This window comes from Camelus dromedarius, chromosome 23 (genome assembly GCF_036321535.1).
Source record: "Camelus dromedarius isolate mCamDro1 chromosome 23, mCamDro1.pat, whole genome shotgun sequence".
NCBI classification, from domain to species: domain Eukaryota; kingdom Metazoa; phylum Chordata; class Mammalia; order Artiodactyla; family Camelidae; genus Camelus; species Camelus dromedarius.
The window spans coordinates 18,692,935-18,718,551 of record NC_087458.1 but is presented as its reverse complement, the minus strand read 5'-3'; the positions used below and the strand labels follow the sequence as shown (position 1 = coordinate 18,718,551).

Below are 25,617 nucleotides of genomic sequence, written 5' to 3'. Positions count from 1 at the left end.
AACTTTCTTCATCTGAAATTCAACAGCTGGAAACCTACTTTTTGACCAACAAAACAAATTAATTTTATGTACTACTTTTATAGCACTTATGAAGTGCCCGGTACTTTTCTAAACACTATGCAGGTACTAACTCACTTAATTTCATTACAATCTTATTAGGAAGGTAGTATTATTATCCCCACTTTACAGATGAGGAAACTGAGATATGGGGAGTTTAGGAAATTTGCCCCAGACCACACAGCTAGTAAGTTGGTGGAGTCAGGATTCAAACCCAGGCAGTTTGGCTCCAGAGTTTGTGCTATTAACTATCAGGCTGTACTCTTTTAAAATGTAATTTTTATACATCTTACGCTTTTATTAATGTGATTGCTTATTAAGACAACGTTTCTTAAGAATGTTTCTCGGTTATTCTAGCTAAACAGCTTGTACTTTCATTTTAACATGCTGCCTGCTTCCTCCCATTGCTGCCTTTCTGCCAGTCCTTTTCACTGTACCATCTGGAACTGTCTTCATTGTCACCAAATTACCCAACACACTAATGCTCCGGTCTAAACAACTGCTCTCACCTCCTTGCCTTCATTTAAATCCAGTTCTTTCCCTCGTGCACCTCAGGTGGAGGAAAAGAGAATGAAGGTTAACGAAGTTTCCTGGCTCCTCAGTTCTGGTCCAAACCAAAGTATTCCACCTTCACATAAAAACACCGCTTTGGAGCCTTATATCATCTGGCTACAGCACCCTCTCATCCTCCTTGTTGCTGTCATCTACCAAATGCCCAGACACCCACCTTCACACTCACACTTTACTGAAGGTTTTAGCATCATGGTCGTCTTCCCTACCCTTAGTTCTACCATTATCCAGGCAGCTTCAATGTTTGTGAAGATGCTGTATTCATTTCTCTTCATGTATTTAGTTTCTTGACCTCTTCTATTCAATGATTTTCACCTGCATGTCATTTTAGCAATTTCCTCCCATGACCACATCCTGGACATTTACAATCTGGATTTGTTCCAGCTGTAAATCATAAACTCTAATATTCTACTCTCTAACCACAAACTTCTATTGTTCCAATTCCTTTACTCACCTGCTATGAATAATGCATTGCTATTCTTCAGTCTTATCCAGAACTTCATCCCTGAACCACCCCATTTCCCCCAAAACTTATAGGTCCTTTCTGGCTTCACTTTCTTCCTTTCTCCCAAGAATTTCACAGTACATCTTTCCGACTATTATTTTCTCCAATATTCTCGACTCTTTTGTCCACTTTGTTTTCAATCCAACTGATCCTGCAAAATTCTGACCCCAACACAATCCAAGTATTTCCCTCTCAAAATCCCTAGCTGCTGAGTGTTTCTGGGAATCATACATCCTGAAGCTTGGTGCAGATGGGCTCTGGCCTCAATGGAGTCCTTCAGTGTTGCCCACTTTCCCTTCTCTTTCCCCACAGTGGCCATTCAAAATACCTTTCTCCTCAAACATCTTACACAAATCCCATCTTCTCTCCTACCCTCCTCACTGTCCCCCTCCCAACCTCCCCCTCCAACCAGACTCCCAGTTCTTTCTCAGCCTATAGCCTTGCTTCTTATTTAACAGAAGAAAATCTATGTCAATAAGCAATAAATTCTTCAGTTGAGTTTATTGCCTCTCCAGATATCTACAAATGAACCTCTACCTGCATGTACTAAATTTCTTACTTCATTCTTGTCTCAGTGGAAGAAATAGATCTCCTTCTATTCAAGAATCATAGCAAACACTCAAGAAACGCTGCAGAGAAAGAACAGAGGGAAGAAAAATGAAAGGAAGAGTGAAGGAGAGTGGGAGGGAGTGAGAGAGGGATTCCAAAAGCCAGGGAGAATGAAGGTCTTATAGAAATTCAGAAGATTTTTGCTTTAATGGTCATTTTCTTATTTGTACTGCCTAAAAAATAACTATATATAGATCTGGCTTGGACAGATATTCTGGGATGGCTTGTAGAATGTTTCTATAGCAACTTTTAAAAGAGCTACTGTACCATGGGAATGTTAGAAGCTCATGGTCACATCATAATTCATATCAAATTGCATAGGTTTTACTTGTGTTTTAAATGTCTTGTTTTTGAAACAAGAAAGACATGAGAACACAATTATTCTCTAATGCCAAACTCACTTTAATTAAATACTCCACCTTGAATAGCAATGCAACACTTATCTAGATATCAATATAAAGAGAATTCTTAAAAGATTCTTATCACTAATGTGCAATTAAATTAAGGAAAAGAAAGAATACTTTTGTTTTATTTTTCTTACATATTTTTTACTCTTTCTTATAGTGTTCTTTTCCACATTCAAACACCACAAAGAGAAATTTTAGTCTTGTTCATGTCATGTCTTTACAGTGACCCCCAGTGGCAAAAGGAGTGAACATGCCAGTTTTAATAATCCACATCTTAGTGGCCTTTCATACTGATAAAATCTTGATGAAAATTACAAGTGCCAGTGCCTTCATATTTTTCTCTTTTATTCTTATTTCTAAAAAAGAAGTAAAATTATACATATTTATATACATTTATATTCAAGTCCTAAATCTATTCACTTTCTCTCTTTCACGGTGAATCCCATAATAAAGTTTATTTTATTTTTTCCAATAAAAACAGCATATCAAGAAGTACACACTTCTGTGGGGGAGGGTATAGCTCAGTGGTAGAGCATGTGCTTAGCATGCACAAGGTCCTGGGTTCAATCCCCGGTACCTCCTCTAAAAATATATAAATAAATAAAATTACCTTCCCCCACCAAAAAAAAAAAAACTATACACTTCTGTAAAAAAAACTTTATAAACCTATGAGATGAATTTTATGTTGTCATGTTTCCAATACTAAGATTTAACATACTTTTTTATGTTATATAAACATCTAGATATAATGATTTATACATTATACACAAATGTAGATATAATCTTATGTATAATTCTAATACTCAACATACATTTTTAAAGCTCAAATGGAAATTCTTCTCTACACTTGGATAAACCTATTAATCTTCAGATGACCTACTCTTTGCAAAGCGGCTGATTTCTAACATAAGATTTAACAAACTTACTTGAATTGTATATGCATGAAACTCTTAAAATTCAAGTACAAATTCAAAACAGCAACATGAATTTGAAATGTGCATCTGTAATTCTCAGACTTCAGAATATAATATCATGATGATATATTCTATACACCTCCTATCAAAGTTCTGACCACACAGGATTGTTAAGGTCGTGTATATCTATGGTCCTTGCTTTCTTTAAAGCAGCCATCTAACTTATTCCTTGTTCAAGCCTAAAACACAGTAGATGTTTAATTTGAAAGAATCATTCATTGAACAGAACTGATATATAACAACTTTTTCAAAAACCACAAATGCTTTTATTTTAGCCTCTGTTCCTGGCAACTTCTCCATTTGGGGGAAAAAAACTGATTTTTAAGAGTCTCACTCATACTAAAAATAAGCTCCAAAAAACCCTTAGGAAGTCAAAACAAATCATCAACAAAATATTAGTAAACAGAATCCAACACATAAAAAATATCATACACTACAATCAAGTTGAATTCATCCCAGGGACAAAAGGATGGTTCAATATATGCAAATCAATTATTGTGATATACCACATCAACAAAAGAAAGGACAAATATCACATGGTCATCTCAATAGATGCAGAAAAGGTATTTGATAAAACTCAACACCCATTTATGATAAAAAAAAAAAAACTTCTTACCAAAGTGGGTATAGAGGGAACATATCTCAATATAATAAAAGCTATTTATGACAAACCTACAGCCAGCATAATACTTAACAGTGAAAAGTTGAAAGCCTTCCCACTAAAATCCAGAACTAGACAAGGATGCCCACTCTCATCACTTTTATTCAACATAGTATTGGAAGCCCTAGCCATAGCAATCAGACAGGAAAAAGAAATAAAAGGGATCCAAGTTGGAAGAAAACAGTAAAATTGTCTTATATAAAAAGGAGGCAACATCACCTACCTGACAGGATTCTTGTGGGTATAACATATGACATGCAGTGTATTACACAACTCATTTCACTTGAATATATGCTATGACCCAAACTGCATCCCCATAATGAAAATGTTCATTTCATAAAGCAGATCCTCTGTAATATCTTTTTCTGGGGACTTTTATGACCTCATACACAAGAGAAGATGCCATGCAAATAAACAGCTTATTTTTTAAAGTAGTGGAGATTCATGAAAATAATCAGAAATATATACTGAGCATCTATTTAGTCAAGCATCCTACTAGGTGGTCCAGCACATAGAATTACTATTGACCACATACACTTTGCCTGATGAATGGGTGTTAAACAACAAATTAATGAACTAACTAAGGCAATGATTGCATTCTTAATGTACTTGAGTAGAATTTCCAAATAGCAGGAGGAAGTGTTCCTTAGAGGAATCAGTGCAGCCTTCATGGTGAGAATCTTAGAAATCCATGGTAAGTGTGCTAGTCTGCGCCTCTTAATCTAAATCTATAAGCAGCAGCTGGCACAATGCCTTAAACACTTCAAGCCAAGCTAAGGACAACCCTCCTTCTAACCTATCCCAGCCCCAACCCAGCTAAGATCTTCTTTCACCTACAGTTAACCTAGCAATTTGCAGGTGAGTCTGAAATAATTTTTATTTTTATCATATATTATTAAAATATTCAAACAATTCTATTACAATTTTATGTGTTAACAGGCCTCATTAATTTATATTATTGCCAAAGCATTACTGAAGAAAAAGAATGAGGCTGGAGAAATAACCCTGCCAGAGGTCAGACAATACTACAGAGCTACAGTAATCAAAACAGCATGGTACTGGTACAAAAACAGCCATATGGACCAATGGTACAGAATAGGGAGCCCAGAAATGAACCCACAAAATTTTGGTCAATTAATCTTGACAAAGGAGGCAATAACATACAATGGAATAAAGACAGTCTCTTCAGCAAATGATGTTGGGAAAACTGGACAGCAGCATGTAAAGCAATGAAGCTAGAACACTCCCTCATACCATACCCTCAAACTCAAATAAAATAAACTCAAAATGGATCAAAGACTTAAACATAAGACAAGATACAATAAACCTCCTTGAAGAAAACAGAGGCAAAACATTATCATAAACTCAAAATGGATCAAAGACTTAAACTCAAAATGGATCAAAGACTTAAACATAAGACAAGATACAATAAACCTCCTTGAAGAAAACAGAGGCAAAACATTATCTCACATACATCTCAGAAACATTCTTCTAGGGCAGTCTACCCAAGAAATAGAAATAAAAGCAAGAATAAACAAATGGGACCTAATGAAACTTACAAGCTTCTGCACAGCAAAGGAAACCATAAGCAAAACAAAACGACAACCTATGGAATGGGAGAAAATTTTTGCAAAAGATGAAACTGACAAAGGCTTGATCTCCAGAATATATAAGCAACTCATATGACTTAATAAGAAAAAAACAAACAACCCAATCCAAAAATGGGCAGAAGACCTAAACAAGCAATTCTCCAATGAAGACATACAAATGATCAATAGGCACACGAAAAAGTGCTCAATATCACTAATAATCAAAGAAATGCAAATCAAAACTATGATGAGGTATCACCTCACACCAGTCAGAATGGCCATCATTCAAAAATCCACAAATGATAAATGCTGGAGAGGCTGTGGAGAAAGGCGAACCCTCCTATACTGCTGGTGGGAATGCAGTTTGGTGCAGCCATTGTGGAAAACAGTATGGAGATTCCTCAAAAGACTAGAAATAGACTTACCATATGACCCAGGAATCCCATTCCTGGGCATATATCCAGAAGGAACCCTAATTCAAAAATAAACCAGCACCCCAATGTTCATAGCAGCACTATTTACAATAGCCAAGTCGTGGAAACAGCATAAAATGTCCATCGACAGATACTGGATAAAGAAGTTGTGGCATATTTATACAATGGAATACTATTCAGCCATTAAAAATGGCAATATAATGCCATTTGCAGCAACATGCATGTCCCTGGAGAATCTCATTCTAAGCAAAGTAAGCCAGAATGAGAAAGAAAAATACCATATGATATCACTCATATGTGGAATTCAAAAAAAAGAAGAAGAAGACAAATGAACTTAAATATAAAATAGAAACAGAGTCATATATATAGAATACTAACTTGCGGTTGCCGGGGGGAGGGGGGTGGGAAGGGACAGACTGGGAGTTCAAAATTTGTAGATACTGACAGGTATATATAGAACAAATGCATAAGTTTATACTGTATAGCACAGGAAAATATATACAAGATCTTGCAGTAGCTCATGGTGAAAAAAGAATGTGAAAATGATAATATGTATATTCATGTATGACTGAAAAATTGTGCTCTACACCAGAAATTGACACCACATTGTAAACTGACTATAACTCAATAAAATAAAATGAAATGAAATAAAATAAAATAAAATAAAAATACAGTAGGAGAAAGTAAAAAAAAAAAAAAAATTTCCTAAGATTGGAGACAATGCACCTCCATTTTGAAAGGACACATCACAAGTGCCCTTCCATAATTTCTTCAGACACACAAAAAGATCCATCACTGGGGTCCCTGATGATAAATGGTTATTACTCAGCTCAAAGAAAGAAAAAAAATCAAAATATCAGCATAAATAAGGGACTTTTTTGGATTCTGAAATGCCAAAAACAGATAAATATGTATTATGAAAGCAGAGATTTAAGTCAAATAATTACAAACTAAATAATATCTTACATACAGTAAAAGAGCTTCCTATGTTAAGGAAACAAAACAAAAACCAGAAAGACTTTTTATTGGCAGTATATTCAGAGTACTCATAATAACTAAGAGGACTGTCTGAATTCTGTATCAGGTATTTCTTTTACCAGCTTTTAAAATAAGTAGTTCATGACAATTAGAAATGTCTATTTTCTTAGATGTCAGTTAATCTTACACTTACATAGGTTTAGACTGTATTCCCCAGTTATTTCTCTTTTGGCATCTCATGTACGAAAGATTGGACAATATTAATAATGGCCAATTTAATTAGCAGTGAAATCAAGTTATGAGAATGTGTTACTTTGAAATGTACCCAAACTCTTGACATTTTAAACGAATTCCCTTTCATCTTAAGGGCCACACACTCACCTTGAGGATCAACTTCTTTAGCTAGCTTCAGTGCATCTGAGTTTGCAAGATCGGTGTTGGCTGGGGTGACAGCCAAAATCAGACAGTTCTCCCTTGTGATGAACTGCATAATCATTTCTCTGATTTGATACTCAATATCTGGTGGCTGATCTCCCACGGGCACTTTAGTAATTCCAGGCAGGTCAATAAGGGTTAGATTTAACACTGCGCGGAAAGGGAGAAAAAAAAGTCTTACATACATCCTCAATGCTGACAGACATCAACAATGCAGAACTTTCTGTCACTTTAGTAGAAATAAAACAAGCTGAGTTTGACATATAGTGTATCTGAACTCCAACTGATACGCACAGAATAAAAAGCAAAGAATTCAAAATGGCTTTGCAGGTTTTCTCTGTATTTATGATATGTTTATGCTAGGCCAAATGATCGTTTTAACACAGTTGAAGAGGCACTGGTTTGCATGCCTAATAGTTTCCTCAGAGAGCCATCACATCTGGAACTAGGGGGCTATAATTCAAACACTGAACAAGAAGTGAATATGTTGTCTGGCAGTCTTGTACACTGCCTATGAATGATATAAAGATTCTCAGGGTAAGATTTCTCCTTCCCTTTGAAAGCACCACATATTATTGATAGAGGGTTAGCCATTTAGCCTGTTGGAAACCCACCAGTCGTTCGAGGTGCCCTGAGGTTAGTATGAGGGCTATGTACAGTCAGACTCATGGAGCAGCATTTGGAGGGCAGAAAATTATCCCTGAGTCAGTGACTCCAGCCCCAGCCTGGCAGCTGTTTCCTCTGCACACAGCATTGTTGGCACCAAGTTCTCTTGGGGAGTCATAATTAAGCTTATGTCATTCATGTCCCGTTTTAAAAACAACAGAGCTAGGGAGAAGATTAGAGAGTACAACCTGCCCCACTACAACTTTAGTCAGCATGGAGGCTGTTCTGTATCACACACCATGCGTTGTTATCTAATTTATAAATTTCTGTTGACAGCCTGGGTGAAAAAAATCACAGTTGATTCCTCAGGAAAAGACTAAACAGGAATATATAAGACTGTAGAAAAATTCATTAGGGAAGACTCAACTACACCACCATGCACCTCTAAGATTTCTGCAAAGACTGAAGGTATTAAAAATGGAAATTTTCAGGCATATCTCTTTGATTCTAAAAGTTTAAAATAAAGAAAACTTTTTTAAATGACTTAATTCTTTTGTTTCCAATTTGTCTTTTCCAATTGTCTTTTAAAAGTCATCTGCTCCTGCTTCCCCATAAATAAATCTATGAGCTCTTTGGATCATACCATTTACCAATGTATCTAAGCACAATCCTAGAAACCTGCTAATTTTTGAGAGACCAAATCATCTTTTATGCAAATACTTCATGTTAATTAATATAGTAAAAATTTTTGAAGACAAGAATTTGGAATTTTGCTATTTTACTTACCATGTGGGGAATAGACTCGTAAATTAATGGGTATGGAGGAAATGCCTTTATTCATTCCAGTTACTCGATCTGTTTCTGCTTCAATCTCATGGCGAACTTCATCAAAATCTGTAAATTTTTTCCCTTTGCAATGTAGAAATTCAGCATATTCTACAAAAGACAAATTAATACAATCTAAAATTTATGTACTCTTGAAATAATCATAGAGAAACAATGCTTCTTTAATTATAAGTCAAAGTATCCAATACTGTCTCTTTAGCCGTCACAATGAGAGAACACAGTGGTTGCTAAGAAGTACAGGTAATACTTTTGAAATATTAAACATAGTAAAAATGCTAAGGATGCAAAATTTGCTTGTTTTCAGACAAGCAATTAAGTATTATAAGCAATCCTTAAATCATCTAGCCTAGTAAATAAAGAGAATTTTGGCTCCCCAAACGATAAAACAAATAACAGCAGCCAATTGTCAAAGAAATTAGGTCTACAGCACACAAAAAGCCTACTTACTAATCCTATTAACATGTCCTTTTTCAATAGCATCACTTTATCATGATGGAATGCCAAGTTATATAGATACAGCTTCAGAAGGCAAGAAGATTTAGAAATAAATTTTGCTTAATTGTTTAAAAAGAAATAATACATGAAATATTTTACCTTTAGAATCTACTATCCAAAATACCACACCAATTTTCTGTAATTAAAAAAATACTTTAAAGAAAAAAAAGAATTATATCAAAGAAACTACCTGCAATCTAAAAAAAAAAATCAGTATCTGTTGGCAGAAGGAAAAACTCTAAAATAACTATATAGATAACAGAAAAATCGTTTTTTTTTTTAATTTTAGTAACATCTTGAAACTGTTGTACTATCAATTTTTATATCTGCTTCCAGAGATATCACATAGATGATAAACAACAGAACTTGAAAAAGGAAGCTGATACTATTAAGACCTAAAAAAATTCGTAATTTTAACAAGAGAACAAGTCTTAAATACTTTAGCTTCTCTAACATCTAGCTGAAAATTGCTCCACCAAACTTAGACTAAGGCTAGTATCCTGGACTCAGATACCAGCTGAGACAATTTATGGTAGTCTTCCAACCATTCCCTACCCAAGTCACAACCTTCACCCACTATGTGGCAAGGCCAATAGGAAGACAACTGCAAGTTTTGGCCCCCTGTCTTCAGGTAGCTTAGCATCAGTTAACACAGGCAGCATGAAAAAGGTGCTGACCTACCTTTAATGTGAAAGGAAAGACAGAGGTAGGAAAGGTGGCTTCAAGGAGCACTGCCTGAAAAAGGAAATGGGGTATGAACTGTGTACAGAAGAGTGGGGAGGGTTCTGGTGTGTACAGAGAAAGCAAGGCCTTTCAGGCAATCAGAGAATCTCAATAGCTTCAAAAAACCCCTGGCAGGTTATTATCCAGCTTCTGCTTGAATCTACCCACCAATGGGGAACTGACGCTTTGATCTCTTTAGGGGGGAAAAAAATCTCTTATTGGAAAATGTTTCTTAATGTTTGTATGAAATTTGTTTTCTAATCATACTTCCTTGGTCCAACTTTTGCCCCCGGAGCTACTCAGACAGTCCTCTTCCACATGAAGAGGCCAGACTAATCTGAGCATCGGGACACAGAGTTCCTCATCCTCCTGCGCTTCTCTCACCACCTTTCCTAGTTTTGTCTGATTGTGGCTCAGGCCTGCTGGTGGAAGACACAGACACCCCAGCCCCACCTCAGCTACTCAGACTGGAAAGGGCATGGGCTCCTGAAGTGGACCAAAGAGCTTCTGCTTTACTTTGCCAAAGAACTGTAATAACTTAACATTTTGAATATTAGAATGACAGTCAGAGACTTTACTTAAATTCTGTCTTTCCTGTCAACGTAGGTGAACATGACTGTTTTTCTATTTTAGTTTCTCCATATAATAACATGAGCCACATTCTGAAAAACAGCAAGTTAAGACTCCCAAAAGCTCATGCCTCAACGGTGGAAGTATACACAACAATTAAGCTTCAATAGCCTTAGAAGTCTGGCCTGAGATCACTGCATCATTTGGCATTTTCTTTCACATGTTTACCCTCATAGGTGCTGTTTTTACAATATAAATTCTTAGAAGATAGAGGATTTATTTTATTTACCAACTCAGTGGTTAGGCCAGTACCATATAAGAGTATTTAAAGATAAGGAGGTGATAAAACATTAAGAAAAATAAAGAGGAACAAAGAATGTCAGATCCCAGAAAACAAACAGATATTAGTAAAAATAAGTCATAAATAATTTAGAAGAAACAGAACAATATTTTTTCAATTCAATATATTCTGTGGAAAATGCAAACTTGAGAACTTTTTGTTATCGTAATTATTACTTTCGTAGCATTAATAAGCTTCTGGATCACGTACTACGTTTTCAATTCTGTTACTAATCAATAATTTACAGTAACACGTTTACTTCTCTTGTTGCCACTAGATGGCGCCTACTTGCTTTCTCAGCAGAGGAAACTAATGCCCTTCCAGAAAGATGTCAAATCAATGCAGTTTTCAACTTAGATTTAAATTTATTCCTTGATTCCTGAAAATGCTTTTCTCTTGGAATTGAGAGACTGTAATTGTGCAGGACCATCTCTAACCTTTGTGTATTTTTAAGTCTAGGGTCCCACAGAAAGATTTAGGGATGTCAGTACACATTTATTTATTTAACTAATATTTATTGAGGTCCTACTATTTGTCAGGCACTGTTTTAGAAATTGAGGACATAGTAAAGGGAAAGAACTAGTCTCTAGAATCAGGAAGCTTAAGTTCTAGTGAGATGAAACAATAAACAATGTGTGTGTCAGATGGTAAGTGCTATCGAGAAAACTGAAGAGTAAAGGCGAGATTAAATGGGGGAGGGGGTTGCTTTGTTATATGCTTTGGTTGAGGAAGGCTTCCCTGATATGATAAAGTGACATCTGAGCAAAGACTCAGGAAAGGGAAGGAGCAAGTCATGCTTTACCTAAGAGGATCCCAGCGAGTGCCTGAAGCAGAAGTATGCTTGGCATTATTGGAGGAAGAGCAAGGAGGCCAGCGTGCCTGGAGCACAGCGCACAGGGGAGGAGGGGTAGGAGATGAGGTCAGAGCTGTGGTACAGAAGGGTTACCGGTAAAGAAACATGATGTGACCTACGTTTTGGGGGGTTTTGAGGAGGGGAGGGGAGTAGGGTAATTAGATTTATTTGCTAATTTTAACGGAGGTCCTGGGGATTAAACCCAGGACCTTGTGTTTACTCTACCACTGAGCTCTACTCCCTATTCTATGACCTAGGTTTTAAACAAATACCTGTGCTGAGAACAGACCAGAGGCACAAGAGAAGAAGCTATTAGAAAGACAAAAGGGAGATGATGAGACTTGGACCTGGGTGGGAGCAGAGGTGAGGAATGGCTTCATTTTAATGTATTTTGAAAAAAAAACCAACAGGATTTGCTGATGGATTAAAGGAGTGGTATAGAAGAAAAGGGGGAGTTAAGGATAACTTAAATGAGTTTGACTTCAACAATGGAAGAATTTTGAAATAGAAAAGACTGAAAGAAAAGATGTTGGGGAGCTGGGGTTGGGAATCAGGAGTTCAGCTGGGGACCTATTAAGCTTGTGATGCCGACTACACACCACCCACGTGGAGAAACAGAACTGCTGCTGATGGTTGAGGATCACAGCGCTGAAACAGACACAATTCAAAGTCCTATCATTGGGTAAGAGTTCATCTATTCTGAAATTTTTCCAGAAGATGGCAGTCAAGTGCTTGAGGTAACTTTTACTAATTAGCACAAAAATGCCTTTGGGGCTGGATATATGAGTCTTTCATTTAGGGAGAAGTCTAAGCTAGAGATATAGGTATTTTGGAATTCCTTAAAGTTAGGCAAGTGGATGAGATCACTAAGTGAGCGACTCAAATAAGGAAGAGGTCAGGGCAATGGGCCCTGGGTTTTCCAATGTTTAGAGGTCGGGCAATCGAGAGTAAGCAGGGTGACCAACAAGACAGGAGAAAAACCCAGAGAGAAGTAACCCAAGGCCAAGTAAAGAGGGTGTTTCATGAAAGAAGGAGACCTTGCACTCCATCAAATAGTGCCAACATGTCAGGTACGATGAGGACTTTTAATGGATCATAGAATTGGGCAACTTGAGGATCCTTCAGGAGGCTGAAAAAAGCAGTTACAGTGGAGTGGGGTCAGTGATAGCCTGACTGGAATAGATTTCAGAAAGAATAGGAGGAGAGGAAGTGAAGACTGGTTGTAGACAATTCTTTTAAGTTTTGTTGTAAAAAAAAAGAGAAAAGAAGTGAGAGCATCTGGAGGAGGATATGAAGTCAAGGGAGCGTTTTATAAAGAAGGACAAACTGACAGCATGTTCACAGGCTGATGTTATTAACCTAGTATTAAGGGAAAGCTGCTGATGCAGAAGTGAGAAGAAACAAGGGCTGAAGTGATGTCTTCAGGAAGAGGGAACAGGAGGCATTAGGAAGGAACATGCTAGTTCATCCATAGGAAGAGAAAGGAAACAGAGTAGTGAGTATTGATGGACGCGATAAACAGAGTTGATGGTGATGGGAGCATGTGAAGTTCATCAGGTAAGAGCGGCAATTTATCACATTTAGTCATTTTACGTCTTTATAAAAAAACATTTCTGTATGTATTCTCACTGGTTAAACCCCATAAGCACTATTATTTCTACCACAAAATACATCTCACGCACACACACATACACACACTAAATGAGTAACTTAAGAGCAGCCATAGCAGGAATGTCAACTCGGGTCTAATCTACATCCATCCCTGGGATTCCGACCTGCCCAGCATATCAGGACTAATAGAGCAGGAACTACAAAATCCTTTTTCCTATGGGTCTCAAGGAGCTTCCAGGGAAATAATTCATCCCACATGATGGAAAAATTTAGGCAAAACCTAATCTGAGTTGTCAGAGGGAGCTACCTGTCATCCATCCTCTACCTGGGCCCAGAGACTCATAGGTCTGTGTTCCCTCCTCTCTAACAGTACAGTGATCACTGTCACACCACATAGTCTACTTTCTACTTAGAAAAACACAGCGACCATAACGACAATTCGTAGCTACAGGATTATGTCGTCAATAAGCTGAGTCCCAGCAGCAACAAGGTAAGCCAGTCCTGTTAGGGGACTCCAGCTCACTAGCGCGCAGACTATGAATGGGTGGATGGCAGAGGTAACATGTATGTTTTGAACATCGGACCACAATTGCCTCATCAGCCAGCTTATCATCACACACTTCCTAAATAAATTCTCATCAGCAGTGCAGGCTTTCCCAAAAACACAATTATAGATGAAAACCTTGGAAGGATTATCACAAGAGCAATGAATCTCTTACTGTACTCACCTCTGAAGAAGAACGTTAGTGTGAGTTTGGGGATGAAGATGGTTCTAACAGCCAAGCCAAACTCTACAGAACAGGCTGCACCTGCTGATCAATAGCTAGACTCTTAAAAGAGCTAGTAAAGGTGTGTCTTCTGAGACTTTGACACTATGGTAAACTAACATGTCTGAAGGTCTAACAAACTCATCCTAGCGTTCCAAGTTACTTTTTTTCCTCCTAGGAAGGTACAGTTTGCAGTGGTGCAAGCACTCTTGGCATGTTCTCACTGTTCCTTTCATTCTAAATGCTTGGTAGTTGGGCACATGAAATGATCTCTTTCTCAAACAATTCCAGGCTTCAGCCCAAGTTCAGTCTGAATAGAGACTGATTAAATTCCTCAGCCGCAAGCTCATATAGAGGATGAAGGCAATGTGCCATATAAGCGTTGAAACCCTGATAATGCATCCATGAAATTCGATTTCGTTTTAGTATAATCTGTCTTGCTGAAATCCATAGTATGTTTTCAGTTTCACAAAATAAGATTCCTAGTTTTAAAAATCTGTCCTGTTTCCCCAATGTTAAAAATAGCCTACATGTGAAGCAAAGGTTTACATTTTTATATCAAAGAATGACTCAGGGTGGGGGGGGGGGTATTAAAAAATCCAAGCTATCACTCTATGTTTATTTCCCTATAAAACATTTTAGCGTTGTCATTTCTGCTGGTCATGAAAAACAAATTACGCTAGGTTAAACGGCTGACAAACTGTTTGGGGGGAGGATGATACGGTTTATGCCTGGGCAGCATTCCAATCATCTGTGGAAAGCACAGCATGACCGTAAGAATTTAAGTATTTCCAATATGCCCCTTCCTTGGGGAAAAACAGGCATATGCTTCGATTAATCGAGGTTAAGTAGAAAGGAATAATTATGGGGCATATGCATATAACTTCTACGTTAACCTTTATTCTAAGAACTGTGGTCTTCAATACTTTAGGAGGAAGGAGTTTTATTTCTAAAATGTTGTAATGGCCATGTTTTGTAAGTACAGGACTCCAGTGAAAATGGAGCACACAGGACACACAGGCAGGGAATGGTTTTCAGTGCAACTAACTGAATCCACTGGCTGTAAAGACCATCTAGCATGACTCTACTTAAAAACATGTTTCCTTAAAGGCAGAGGCTACATTTTACTCATCTGTGTTTCCCTAACGCCTAACATATATAAAGAACACCTGTAGATTTCTATCTTCTGTAAAGAAATTCACTCTGCAACGATTGAGCAATTTGGGGGGGGCGGGGAATGCTTCCATCAAGACTTCAAGTCATTCCAAATTGTGGTTAAGTGAGCAACAGGGCAAGTTAGATATGAATTATACTGACCCAGATATGAAGCAGAACTCAGTGTGTCCTAAACAGGGAAAGTTTAGTAATGAAAAAGCAAAACAAAACCAAAAGTAAATCTAGAGAAGCAAACAATAACCTGACGAAGTCCAACAGCGGGTGAAAGGCAGAGGTCTCACTCAGAGGGTGGCGGACGGTGGGGTGGGGGTGGGGAACAAGAAGGGCCAAGACTCACAGCAAAAGGTGGATGCAGGCAGGCAACAGAGCCCAGCCGCAGAAAGTAGGGTTCAGGATCAGGGCTCTGGTGCTCCTGAGGTAAAGGAGGAGATCTAAACAGAACTCCACATCCAAGTACGCCAGAGAGTCCCAGGCAGAAAACCAAGATGCGAACTCAGTCATGGAATGGAAGGTAGAGCCCTTTTCATAGGATACAAAACCAAAGTTGCTTACATAGACGTCAGGGTCAAGGGAGATTAGTGTCAATGCTGCATTGAGATTTACTGCTCAACGATGGGCCTACACAGTTTCCTCTTCCCTGAGAGCTGGGCTGGTTCTGAAGCCTGGGTGAGGCTGAGCTTACACGTGAGGATGAAGTGGTCCCAGAAGAGTGCTGGTGCATGAGACCAAGACCAGCATTTGACAGAAATCCCTCTAGCACTAGGAATTGGTATGGAATATTCTACCACAAGTGCCCAAAACAACAGTAGAGAAGCAGTAGTTGTAACACCTATATAGCTTGATTTAGTTCCATAGTTTTTCAGAATAAGCTCAAAGAGTATAGCTAAAATCAGCTCTATTTTATACTCATCATTTCCATGTAAAACCCAATCAAGACACAAACTGTATTCTAAATCCTGAAACCAAATAAGGAAGCATGTCGAGCACTTGGCCAAAAATTACAAAGTGGATAATTATTCTAAGTCTCAGCAGCATCTGACATGATTTTCTTCCTCTTCCCCGAAACACTCTCTCCTACTGACTCCCATTATTCCAACTTTCCTGACTTTTCTCCTTCCTCCCTGGTGGCTCCTTCTCCATATCCTCTGCTCACTGGTCTCATCTTCTCTTCTCTGCTTCTAAATGCTGGAATGCAGCTAGACTTCCCTCTACACAGTCTTTTCTTTGTGATGTCTATCTTGTCTCTAGATGGATATCCAATCCTCTCTCACCTAATATTGGCCTTTAAAAATTTATACACACACACACACATCTCCTCAAATTCATGTCTCAAGCACTCATCTCTCCTCTGAACTCCAGACTTTTTCTGTATCTAATTTTAGTGCTTAACTGACATTTCCACTTGGATGTCTAATAGGTATCTCAAAATTAGCATGTCCAAAACCAAATTTTTAATTCCCCATTGCCTTCCCCTCCCATCATCCACACCTTCTCCTCTTTGCAGTCTTCCACATCTCAATTATTGATCATACCACTGAATCAGGTCCTCAAATGAAAAACCAGGGCTATTTTTGCATCCTTCTCTTCCTCAGCTCTCTCCCAATCATCTTTTCACTGCCTCCACTGTGGCCATCCTCCATCTAGGCTGTTACCTGTTACCTGGACCAGCATAGAAAGCATCCCAACTCATCTTCCTGGGTCCACTCTTGCTCCACTGAATCCATTCTCTACCTAGAGGCTGGAGAGATCTTTATAAAACATGTGTCAGATCACGTCTCTTTCATTTTCAAAACCTTTTATTGGTTTTCTAGAGAATCGGAAATACCCAAATTCCTCTCCCCAGCCTACAAAGTCCTGCACAGTCTGACCCCTGTCTGTTTCTACCTGTAATGCTATCTCTACCCTCTGTACTCAAATCAGTTTAGCTGCAACAGCCTCCTTCCTGCTCTTCAAGCACAGAGTCCATTCTCACCCCAGGGCCCCTCCCCCGGAATGCCCTTTGCCCAGACCTCTGCATGTGTGGCTCCTTCCTGTCATTTACTTCTCATGCAAAGTGTCATCTCTTTAGAGAGGCTTCTTTGATCAGGCAAAGAAAAGCAGCAGCTCAGCCACACTATTACATCATCCAATTTATTTTCTTCAGTGCACATAATCATTATCTCAAGATTTTCTTATTTGATTTTTATTACCTGTCTTCACGCACTACAATGTTAAGTTCCATGAGAACAGGAACATTACCTGCTGTACTCCTAGTATCTAAAACAGTGAACTGCACCTGTTAGGCACTCAATATATTATTTTTTGAATTAAAGAAAAAATTATTTTTTTAATTTTTAGTTTTTAATTTTTCATTGAAGTATAGTTGATATACAATATCATATAAGTTACAAGCATATAGTATGGTGATTTACAATTTTAAAGGTTACATTCTATTTACAGTTATAAAATATTTGCTATCCTCCCTGTGTTGTACAATATATCCCTGTAGCTTATTTTATACCTAATAGTTTGTTCCTCTTAATCCCTTACCCTTATATTGGCCCCCCTTCCTTCTCCCCGCTACTAACCACTAGTTTATTCTCTATAGCTGTGAGTCACTGCTTCTTTTTTTGTTACATTCTCTACTTTGTTGTATTTTTACATTTCACAAATAAGTGATGTCATACAGTATTTGTCTTTTTCTGTATGAGTTATTTCACTTAGCATGATGCCCTCCAAGTCCATCCATTTGTTGCTGTAAATGGCAAGACTTCATTATTTTTATGGCTGAGTAGTATTCCATTGTGTGTGTGTGTGTGTGTGTGTGTGTGTGTGTGTGTGTGTGTGTGTATACATACATACACCTCATCTTCTTAATCCATTCATCTGTTGATGGACACTTAGGTTGCTTCCATATCTTGGCAATTGTAAATAAAAATGCACTTATGAATACTGGTGGTGCATGTATCTTTCTGAATAAGTGTTTTTGGGTTTTTTTGGATATATACCCAGGAGTGGAATTGCTGGGTCATCTGGTATTTCTACTTTTTGGGTTTTTTTTTTTGAGAAATCACCATACTATTTTTCCACAGTGGCTGCACCAATTTACATTCCCACCAACAGTGTATGAGGGTTTCCTTTTCTCCACATCCTCACCAACATTTGTTATTTGTGTTCTTTTTAATGACAGCCAGTCTGACAGGTGTGAAAGTGAAAGAGTCAGTGAGTGAATGACTCAACAAATCCTGGAGAACACTAGAGGTTTGTGGATAATGGAGAAGAAAATGATCATGAATATGGCTTTTGACATATTTGGTGTCTTTGATATCCAAGCAGAGTTTCAAGCAGTCAGCTAGAAATATGTGTCTGCAGTTTAGCCCGAGAGCTATAAATGTGAGAGTCATAGCTACATGAGTTGTAACTGAAGCCATGCTGCAGAAGAGATTGCCTGCGGGAGAATATGAAATGACACAGAAAGGAGCCTTGGGCAGGTGCAAACTTTAAAGGCCAGGTAGAAGATAATACATCAGCAAAAGAAACAGAGAGCAGCCAGATAGAGCAAAAGCCAATAGTATTTGGCATCACAGAAGCCAAAAGAATAGTGTAATTTTCAAGAAGAAAATAATCGATAATGTTAAAAGCTGTTGAAAGGGCAAAGTAAGTACTGGCAAGCGACTATTGGAAATTATAGAAATTCAGTCATGTATTATACAGTTTCCTGTATCCTTGAACAATGTTTTGTAAATAATTTAAATATTTCTTGTTATTTCAATGACTTTTTGCTATAGATTGCTTTGTTTACATAAAAATTGGTTTATCTTTTTTATGCTTTTTTTTCCTTGTGTCTCTTCTCCTGTATCAGGTTTACAGCTGTCACTTCTTATGATTAACAACACATCTGTTTTTAAGCCATATTCTTATTCTAACTTTTAGCTTTACATTTTACTCTAGACTGAGAAGTCCCATAACCTAAAGTATGGTTCTGAGTCTAAATTAAGACTGGAAATGCCCAGAGTAAAGCCATGACCTTGCAAAGATGAGCTTTAGATCATGGACTTTGTAATATTAGTTTTGGCTGCCCAAGGCTCCTTTTGCTTCCTCCTGATAATCAGCTAAGTTTAGAAATTAAAAAGAGGTTTCCAAATAAATGAGTTATTATAGTACTATTAAAGGCTAACTGAAGGTACAATTTCAGAAACAGCAAATATTTCAATATCATTTCTTGTTTTAAGAAGACAAAAAATAATGTAATTTGCCAAGTAAAAAATCTGTACTTGAAAGTGAAAGGACTAGACTGTGTCACAAAAGTTCAAGTGATCAGACGGCTATACAAGAAATACAATAGAACATCTAAGATCTGCAAAATGAAAATATTTCCCTATAAAACCTTATACATAAGGAATGAAGTTTATAAATGAGATTTAAGTAGTAATCATATCAGAACTGCAAGTGTACAAATATGTAACTAAAAAAATTCTCAAAGTACCAGAACTACAGTATACATTACTGGATATATTTGCTGCTTAACCAAAAAAATTTTTTTCTATGAGTATGTACTTCTGTGCACAGGTTGTCAGCAATACTATTCAATCTAAATATTTTAACAAGATCCTAGAGTATTTGGTAAGCTCCTTAAAGGTCTTCTTGACAAATTCCTGAAGGTTATTATCAGTTGGAAACAGAGCCAACTTAACTTTGTATATTGTGAAAGGTACAAATAGAAGTTCTTTTTTTACATGAATATTCAATTTTTCCAAAACCATTTGTTGAAAATACTACCCTTTCTCCATTGAACTGCCTTTCCACCTTTATTAAAAAATCAATTGTCTGTATATGTACGTCCATTTTTGAACTCTGTTCTGTTCCATTAGTTGATCTATCTTTATGTCAATGCCATACTATCTGATTACTATAGTTTTGTAATAAATCTTAAAATCAGATAGTGTCCATTTTCTAACTTTGCTGTTATTTTTTAAAATTTTTCAGCTATTCTGGGTCCTTGGCATTTCCTATGAATTTGGAATCAGCTTGTCAATTTCTACAGAACAATTTAATTTTTGAATCTTTTATCTACGGCATTCTTTGCAGTATTACTTTTAAAAAGTTTTCTCCTCTGGCCCAAACTTGTACATATACACACACAGCATGTGTAGCTAAATGCATAAAAATTTTCTCATGAATGCCTGCTGTGCTAAAGGCTTTAAATTTTAACAAAAGTACAGAGTCTTATACATGAGAGGTACAGCTCCTCTAAACTCTGTCTTTTTAGAGCAATCACTTCAGTGCTGTAGGGGGCTGTACAAAAATATTTGTTATCGATTATGGCACAAGCACAAAGTAGCCAGTTGTTACGGTATAGCTTGGTAACCAGAGTACATATTTTTGCAACAAAAGCCTAACAAATAAAAAATAAAAATTTTATCTTGAATATATGAAAATTCTTGAGCATGATATTCAAAACTAATTGCAGAAAACTAATGTAGAGTAACTCTGACAAGATGACTTTGCTTCATAAATTGAAAAAATTATTCTATGACTCAGACAATAGTCAATCCAATCATTTCTTGAAGGAAATTGTTCCTAGCATGAAAAAAATTAATAGAACAGATCAATTAGTGTATAAATTATCTAAATAGAGATAAACAAATTTAAAATATTTTAAGGTCCTCCTTAAGCAATTTTTTAATTTAATCCCAAGGGATTCTTGTAAGAACATCCAGCACTTAGCATTATGTGGTCAGTTTAAATGATGCTAAAAGAAATGTACCTATAAAGAGAAACAAAATAAAGTTCTCACCTGAAGCTCAGTATTACGGTTTTTTCAACTCAGTATGCATGTAAATTCATGCTTAGCTGCAACAGTCACTAATTATCTCAATAGGAACTTAATAAATAGAAAACTCTCTCACAAGGACACTCACCTCCTTTAAATGGGGCTCAAATATGAATGTTATCAATTTTGCAAAGGAGATAGGCTTTGGGAAAAGGACAATCATTAGAAAAGATATGAGAAAAATATCATCTTGCTTGAAAAACAGGTACATTTTAAACAGCCCTCAACTATGAATATATCACACAGATCACAACAAAAAGTGCAATCTTAATAATGATGCATTAACTGCTTCATCATCCAAATACGTCATCATACTAAAAACTGATTTGAAAAATATGCTCTATTACTTGACAACCCCTGTTAGTAGTTTCATAACATTAGAAGAGCCCATGCAAAACATCCGCATCCTTCCTCTTTCAACCACAAAATCTAGATGCAAATCATCCCTAATGTAAAGCAAGTTTCCCCTTGTTGTTCTGCCTGTTGCAGAGTCAGCCATGCTGTACAGTGTTCTGCAGCCAAGAACATGAGTGTTTAAGCCTTTGGAGTCATATCTAAGTTTGAAGGTTCCACCAAATCTTCATCATGTGATCTGGAAAGTCATCTAACTTGCCCAACCCTCAGTTCCCTCCTCTGCAAGTGGTGTCTCATTCATGGGCTGCTGTGAGGACAAGAGCATGGCCATGGCTGCCTCCTTCATCAAAGTTCTCCCAGTGAATCGTCTCCTAGTGACTAGCTATATGGGCTCAACAAATGTGTCATTACATACATCAAAGAGTAAATCATATACATGTATCAGAGAATAAATGTATGAACACATTTAACATAGAGTAAGCCCTTAGTTTTAAAAATAATCAAAGAAAATTTAAATAAATACCTAACAGCTAATCTAGATAGCAGAGGTCTTAGTTTCAGAGAGGATAAATAAGCTGCCTAAAATCACACAGCTAGGAGGTGGTAGTCCAGGATTTAAATCCAGACATTCTGACTCAAGAGGACAATCTGTTAACCATTCCAGACTGACTGATTCTCATTACTTCAAGTGCTCACCTCCTAGAGGCATCCAATTCTTGGTCTTTCATAGCTTCTCTGTCCTCAACAGTTCTTTCTTTCCACCTGCCACCCACCTATGTGTGCACTTCTCAAAGTCCAGGAATCACACGTGCTACTCTGTCTCTACCATGGTTTGTGTTTCTGCAAACTCTGGAACCTTCCCCCATAATAATGTACAAACATACACAGAAATTTCAGTGTAATTTCAAGGTCTCATAGATAACTCTGCGGCACCCTCTTCCTCACAAGAATATGTGTGTTAAAAAAAAAAAAAAACACCTAGTATGCTGGCCACTGTATGGCAAACACTCAATAAATAGCTTATATCATTATCATGATTATAATGTGTGCCTATCAAAATATTACCTAACAAGGTCCTACTCAAAGATCATTTCCACCAAAAACTTCTTTGATCACTCCACTGACTGTGAGGAACGTTTTACTCCTCTGTGAACGTACAACTCATGTAATTTTACCTTAAAGATTCTTTATCCAAAATAACATGTTTAAGAATGTTTATACAACATGTATTACACATTCCACAGCATAGGAACTATTTGCTTATATGCCTTATTTCCAACGTTATAATCAAAGTGCTCAGAAAGTAGCGGCTATACCAACTACATCTTCAACTTAACATTCCTTAAGGGTACAGAAATGATTAAAAGAACAAATGAGTGAAAGAATGAACAATTCCAAGTTTAAAACAAAACTACTATTCAGTATTTTTCAAAGATGCATGAGGCCTAGAATGTCTAAAGAACTTCCAGTAATTTTTTGCTTGTTCAGTATGAATCAACTTTATGGAACAAAGTCTTTTTCTGAGCAGATCTCTTTAGAATTTTTTATGAGCCATCTTCTCCCCTTCTTGGTCTAATCTACTAGAGAGACAAGCTCTGGATAAGACTCTGAAGAGTATGTTATTGTTCTCTGGACTTCATTTTAGTAAGAAGTTTAATAACACAAAAATACTATGTTTTCAGTCTCCCAAAACTTGTGCTTTAGTGATAGGGTTTTTATATTTCCTTCAATTACACACTGTGCTTCTTAGGTTACAGAATTGAGACTGTTTCTCATTCTGTAATATAATGTATCCTTTCAACTGGGAGTTGAGTTTTCTGGCCATACAAAAATCTACTTGTTAAGCAACTACTACTATAGGGGACATAAAATTTTAAGCTATAATTCACAATCTTAACAAACTTACCCAAGTTGGAGAAAGAAGACAAATATATGAAAATCAAGAAAAAGGATTTAAATAAGATTTCAGGATAGCAAACATCATGATGAGTAACTGACAAGTGAATGGTGCACCTTGCTACCACGTGGATTTAGCAAAGGGAGGGGATCTTTTTAGGCTGGGGCAGTCTGTAAAGGATTTATGGAAAAAGTTGAGTGTGCACTAGATTTAGGAGGATAGACAGAACTGGGGGAAAGCCAAGAAGAAAAAAGAAAACATTTAAAACTACAAACAAATGATAACAAAGGCACCAAAGTGAAAAAGCGAAAGAGATTTGGAAATAAGCCAGGCAGGTAATTAACAACAAATATTCAATTTAAAAAACATATTTGAGGAATGAATGAATGAAAGCATAAAGCATGTACGGACACGTGTAGGAGACAGAATACACCCCTCTTTGTGGGTAAACACTAAATGAGGTGATGCAAAGAAACATTCAGCACAGTGTCCATTTCACACTAAGGATGTAAACAATGTAGGCTATTATTACGGTTACTGTTTTTTCAAATGATCAACATAAAAGCAGTGGCTGAAATCTGACAAGCGCTTCATTTGATTTTTATGACTTGTTGAGGAAAGAAGTTTCCACAGAAAACAAAACTGAATTCTGTTAACAACTACTGGGTTCTTCTTTGTTAACATCTTCAAAGAATAAATTAAAGAACTAGTTGACAGCCATTGATAAACACTGAGCAGTGAAAAGTTAGAAATGATAGTTATGGACACACACAATAGACAGATAGGGAGATAGGGAGAAAGATAGAAAGATAAGATAAGATAGATATAAATAAGTATTGTGCTTTGTGATCCTAATGGTGATTTTGACTGCAACCCATCTTGGTCTTAAAAGCTGATTTTAGAATGCTGTACCTTTATGAGATGGACGTGCACTGCATACAAAACTTCATACTCACACCAAAGATAATTTGGAGGGTAATTATACATCTTATCAAAAGCCATTTCATTTATCACCTTTAAAACAGAACTTGAATCTAAAAACTTATTTCATGCCCATAATCTTAGGACCTATCTGTTATATTAGTCAGGACATAAATTAACACACATTAACTCCTGTTAATACCCAAAATACTCCTGGGAAATAAGTATTATTATCCCAGCTAAACTGTAACTGCTCTATGCCTCAGTTTCCTCCTAAGTAAAGTAATAAAAGTAATACTAGTATCTCATATAAGCTAACAAGTCAAGGTTTACCAAAGGAGTTACCCTTAAAATTTTTAATATATATGATTTCATCTTTATTGTTCTTTAATAGTTCTGAGTTTGCTACTGGATTCCTTTTTTAAAAAGTATTTCAAGATATAATGGTTTTTTGGGCCTCAAAGTAATCCATATATAAAGTGAAAATAGGACTAGGATACAGAAGAAAGGAACCACATAGGCCAAGAAGGAAAAAGTGCTCATTTTTATCTATTTCCACCTAAGTCTGGTTTTGCCCAAGTGCAAGCCCCAAAGTCATGTGGACTTGTATAATTAGTAACTTTTGACCCTTAGAATAAATTTAAAATGACTGAAAATCATACCCTATATTTTTATTCACAGACAGACACATTATCTCCTGTTAATATCCACAGCAACCCTGAAAGTAGGTATTAAAATCCTGAGTGAACTGTAACTTCTCTGTGCCTCCATTTCAATACATAAAATGGGAACACTGATAATAATATCACCTGTACCTCACAGGCTTACTGTGAGAATAAAATACATGCAAAGCACTTAGATAAATGCCTTTTATGTATGTGCATGCTAAGTGCTATATGAATGTAGCTAAGAAAATAATGATGATAATAATAATACTGGTATCGTTTCAGTATAACTAGAAATACAGCTTTCCTCCATCAAAGCTAAACAACTCAAATGCAGGCAGAATCTGAGACATGTCCCACCAAGTACCAGCTGCAACCACCAAAGTTCACACCTGGACAACACAACATAACTTTGCATTCAGTGCTTGAAACTTACCTTGATATAATAATCATGTATGTGTTCCAATAGAAAATTTAAAACAGCATTCAAATTGACTCCCATTTTTCCTCAGTACAGCTTAGTAAACAAATGTGACTTCCACTCCAACGGTAAGAGTCCCTTGAGACTATTTTTAGTATCAGAAGAAAAACATGTAAGTTCTGAGTGTCTTGATCACAGAATCATGATCATTAGAACAGTCAATAGCAGAGAAAGTGTTCTGAACAGCAGAGCATTTTGCCGTGTGTAGCACATGTGTAAGGTTCAAAGCGCCTTCAGGTGCGTTAAGTCATTCAATCTTGAAAACCATTTTATGGAAAGTG

At 36.8% G+C, this 25,617-nt stretch overlaps 1 protein-coding gene across 5 annotated transcripts in view; it reads right to left on the bottom strand.

Moving 5' to 3' along the window:
- The window catches only part of DNM3 (dynamin 3), a 459,300-nt gene that overhangs the window by 338,817 nt on the left and 94,866 nt on the right, over positions 1–25,617 (bottom strand). For all 5 annotated transcript variants that reach the window (XM_010984527.3, XM_010984524.3, XM_010984526.3 and 2 more), the window contains exons 3-4: positions 8,612–8,761; positions 7,166–7,369 (exon numbers count right to left, since the gene is read on the bottom strand). In XM_010984527.3, coding sequence (XP_010982829.1) covers positions 7,166–7,369; positions 8,612–8,761 — 354 coding nt within the window. The remainder of the gene's footprint in view (positions 1–7,165; positions 7,370–8,611; positions 8,762–25,617) is intronic.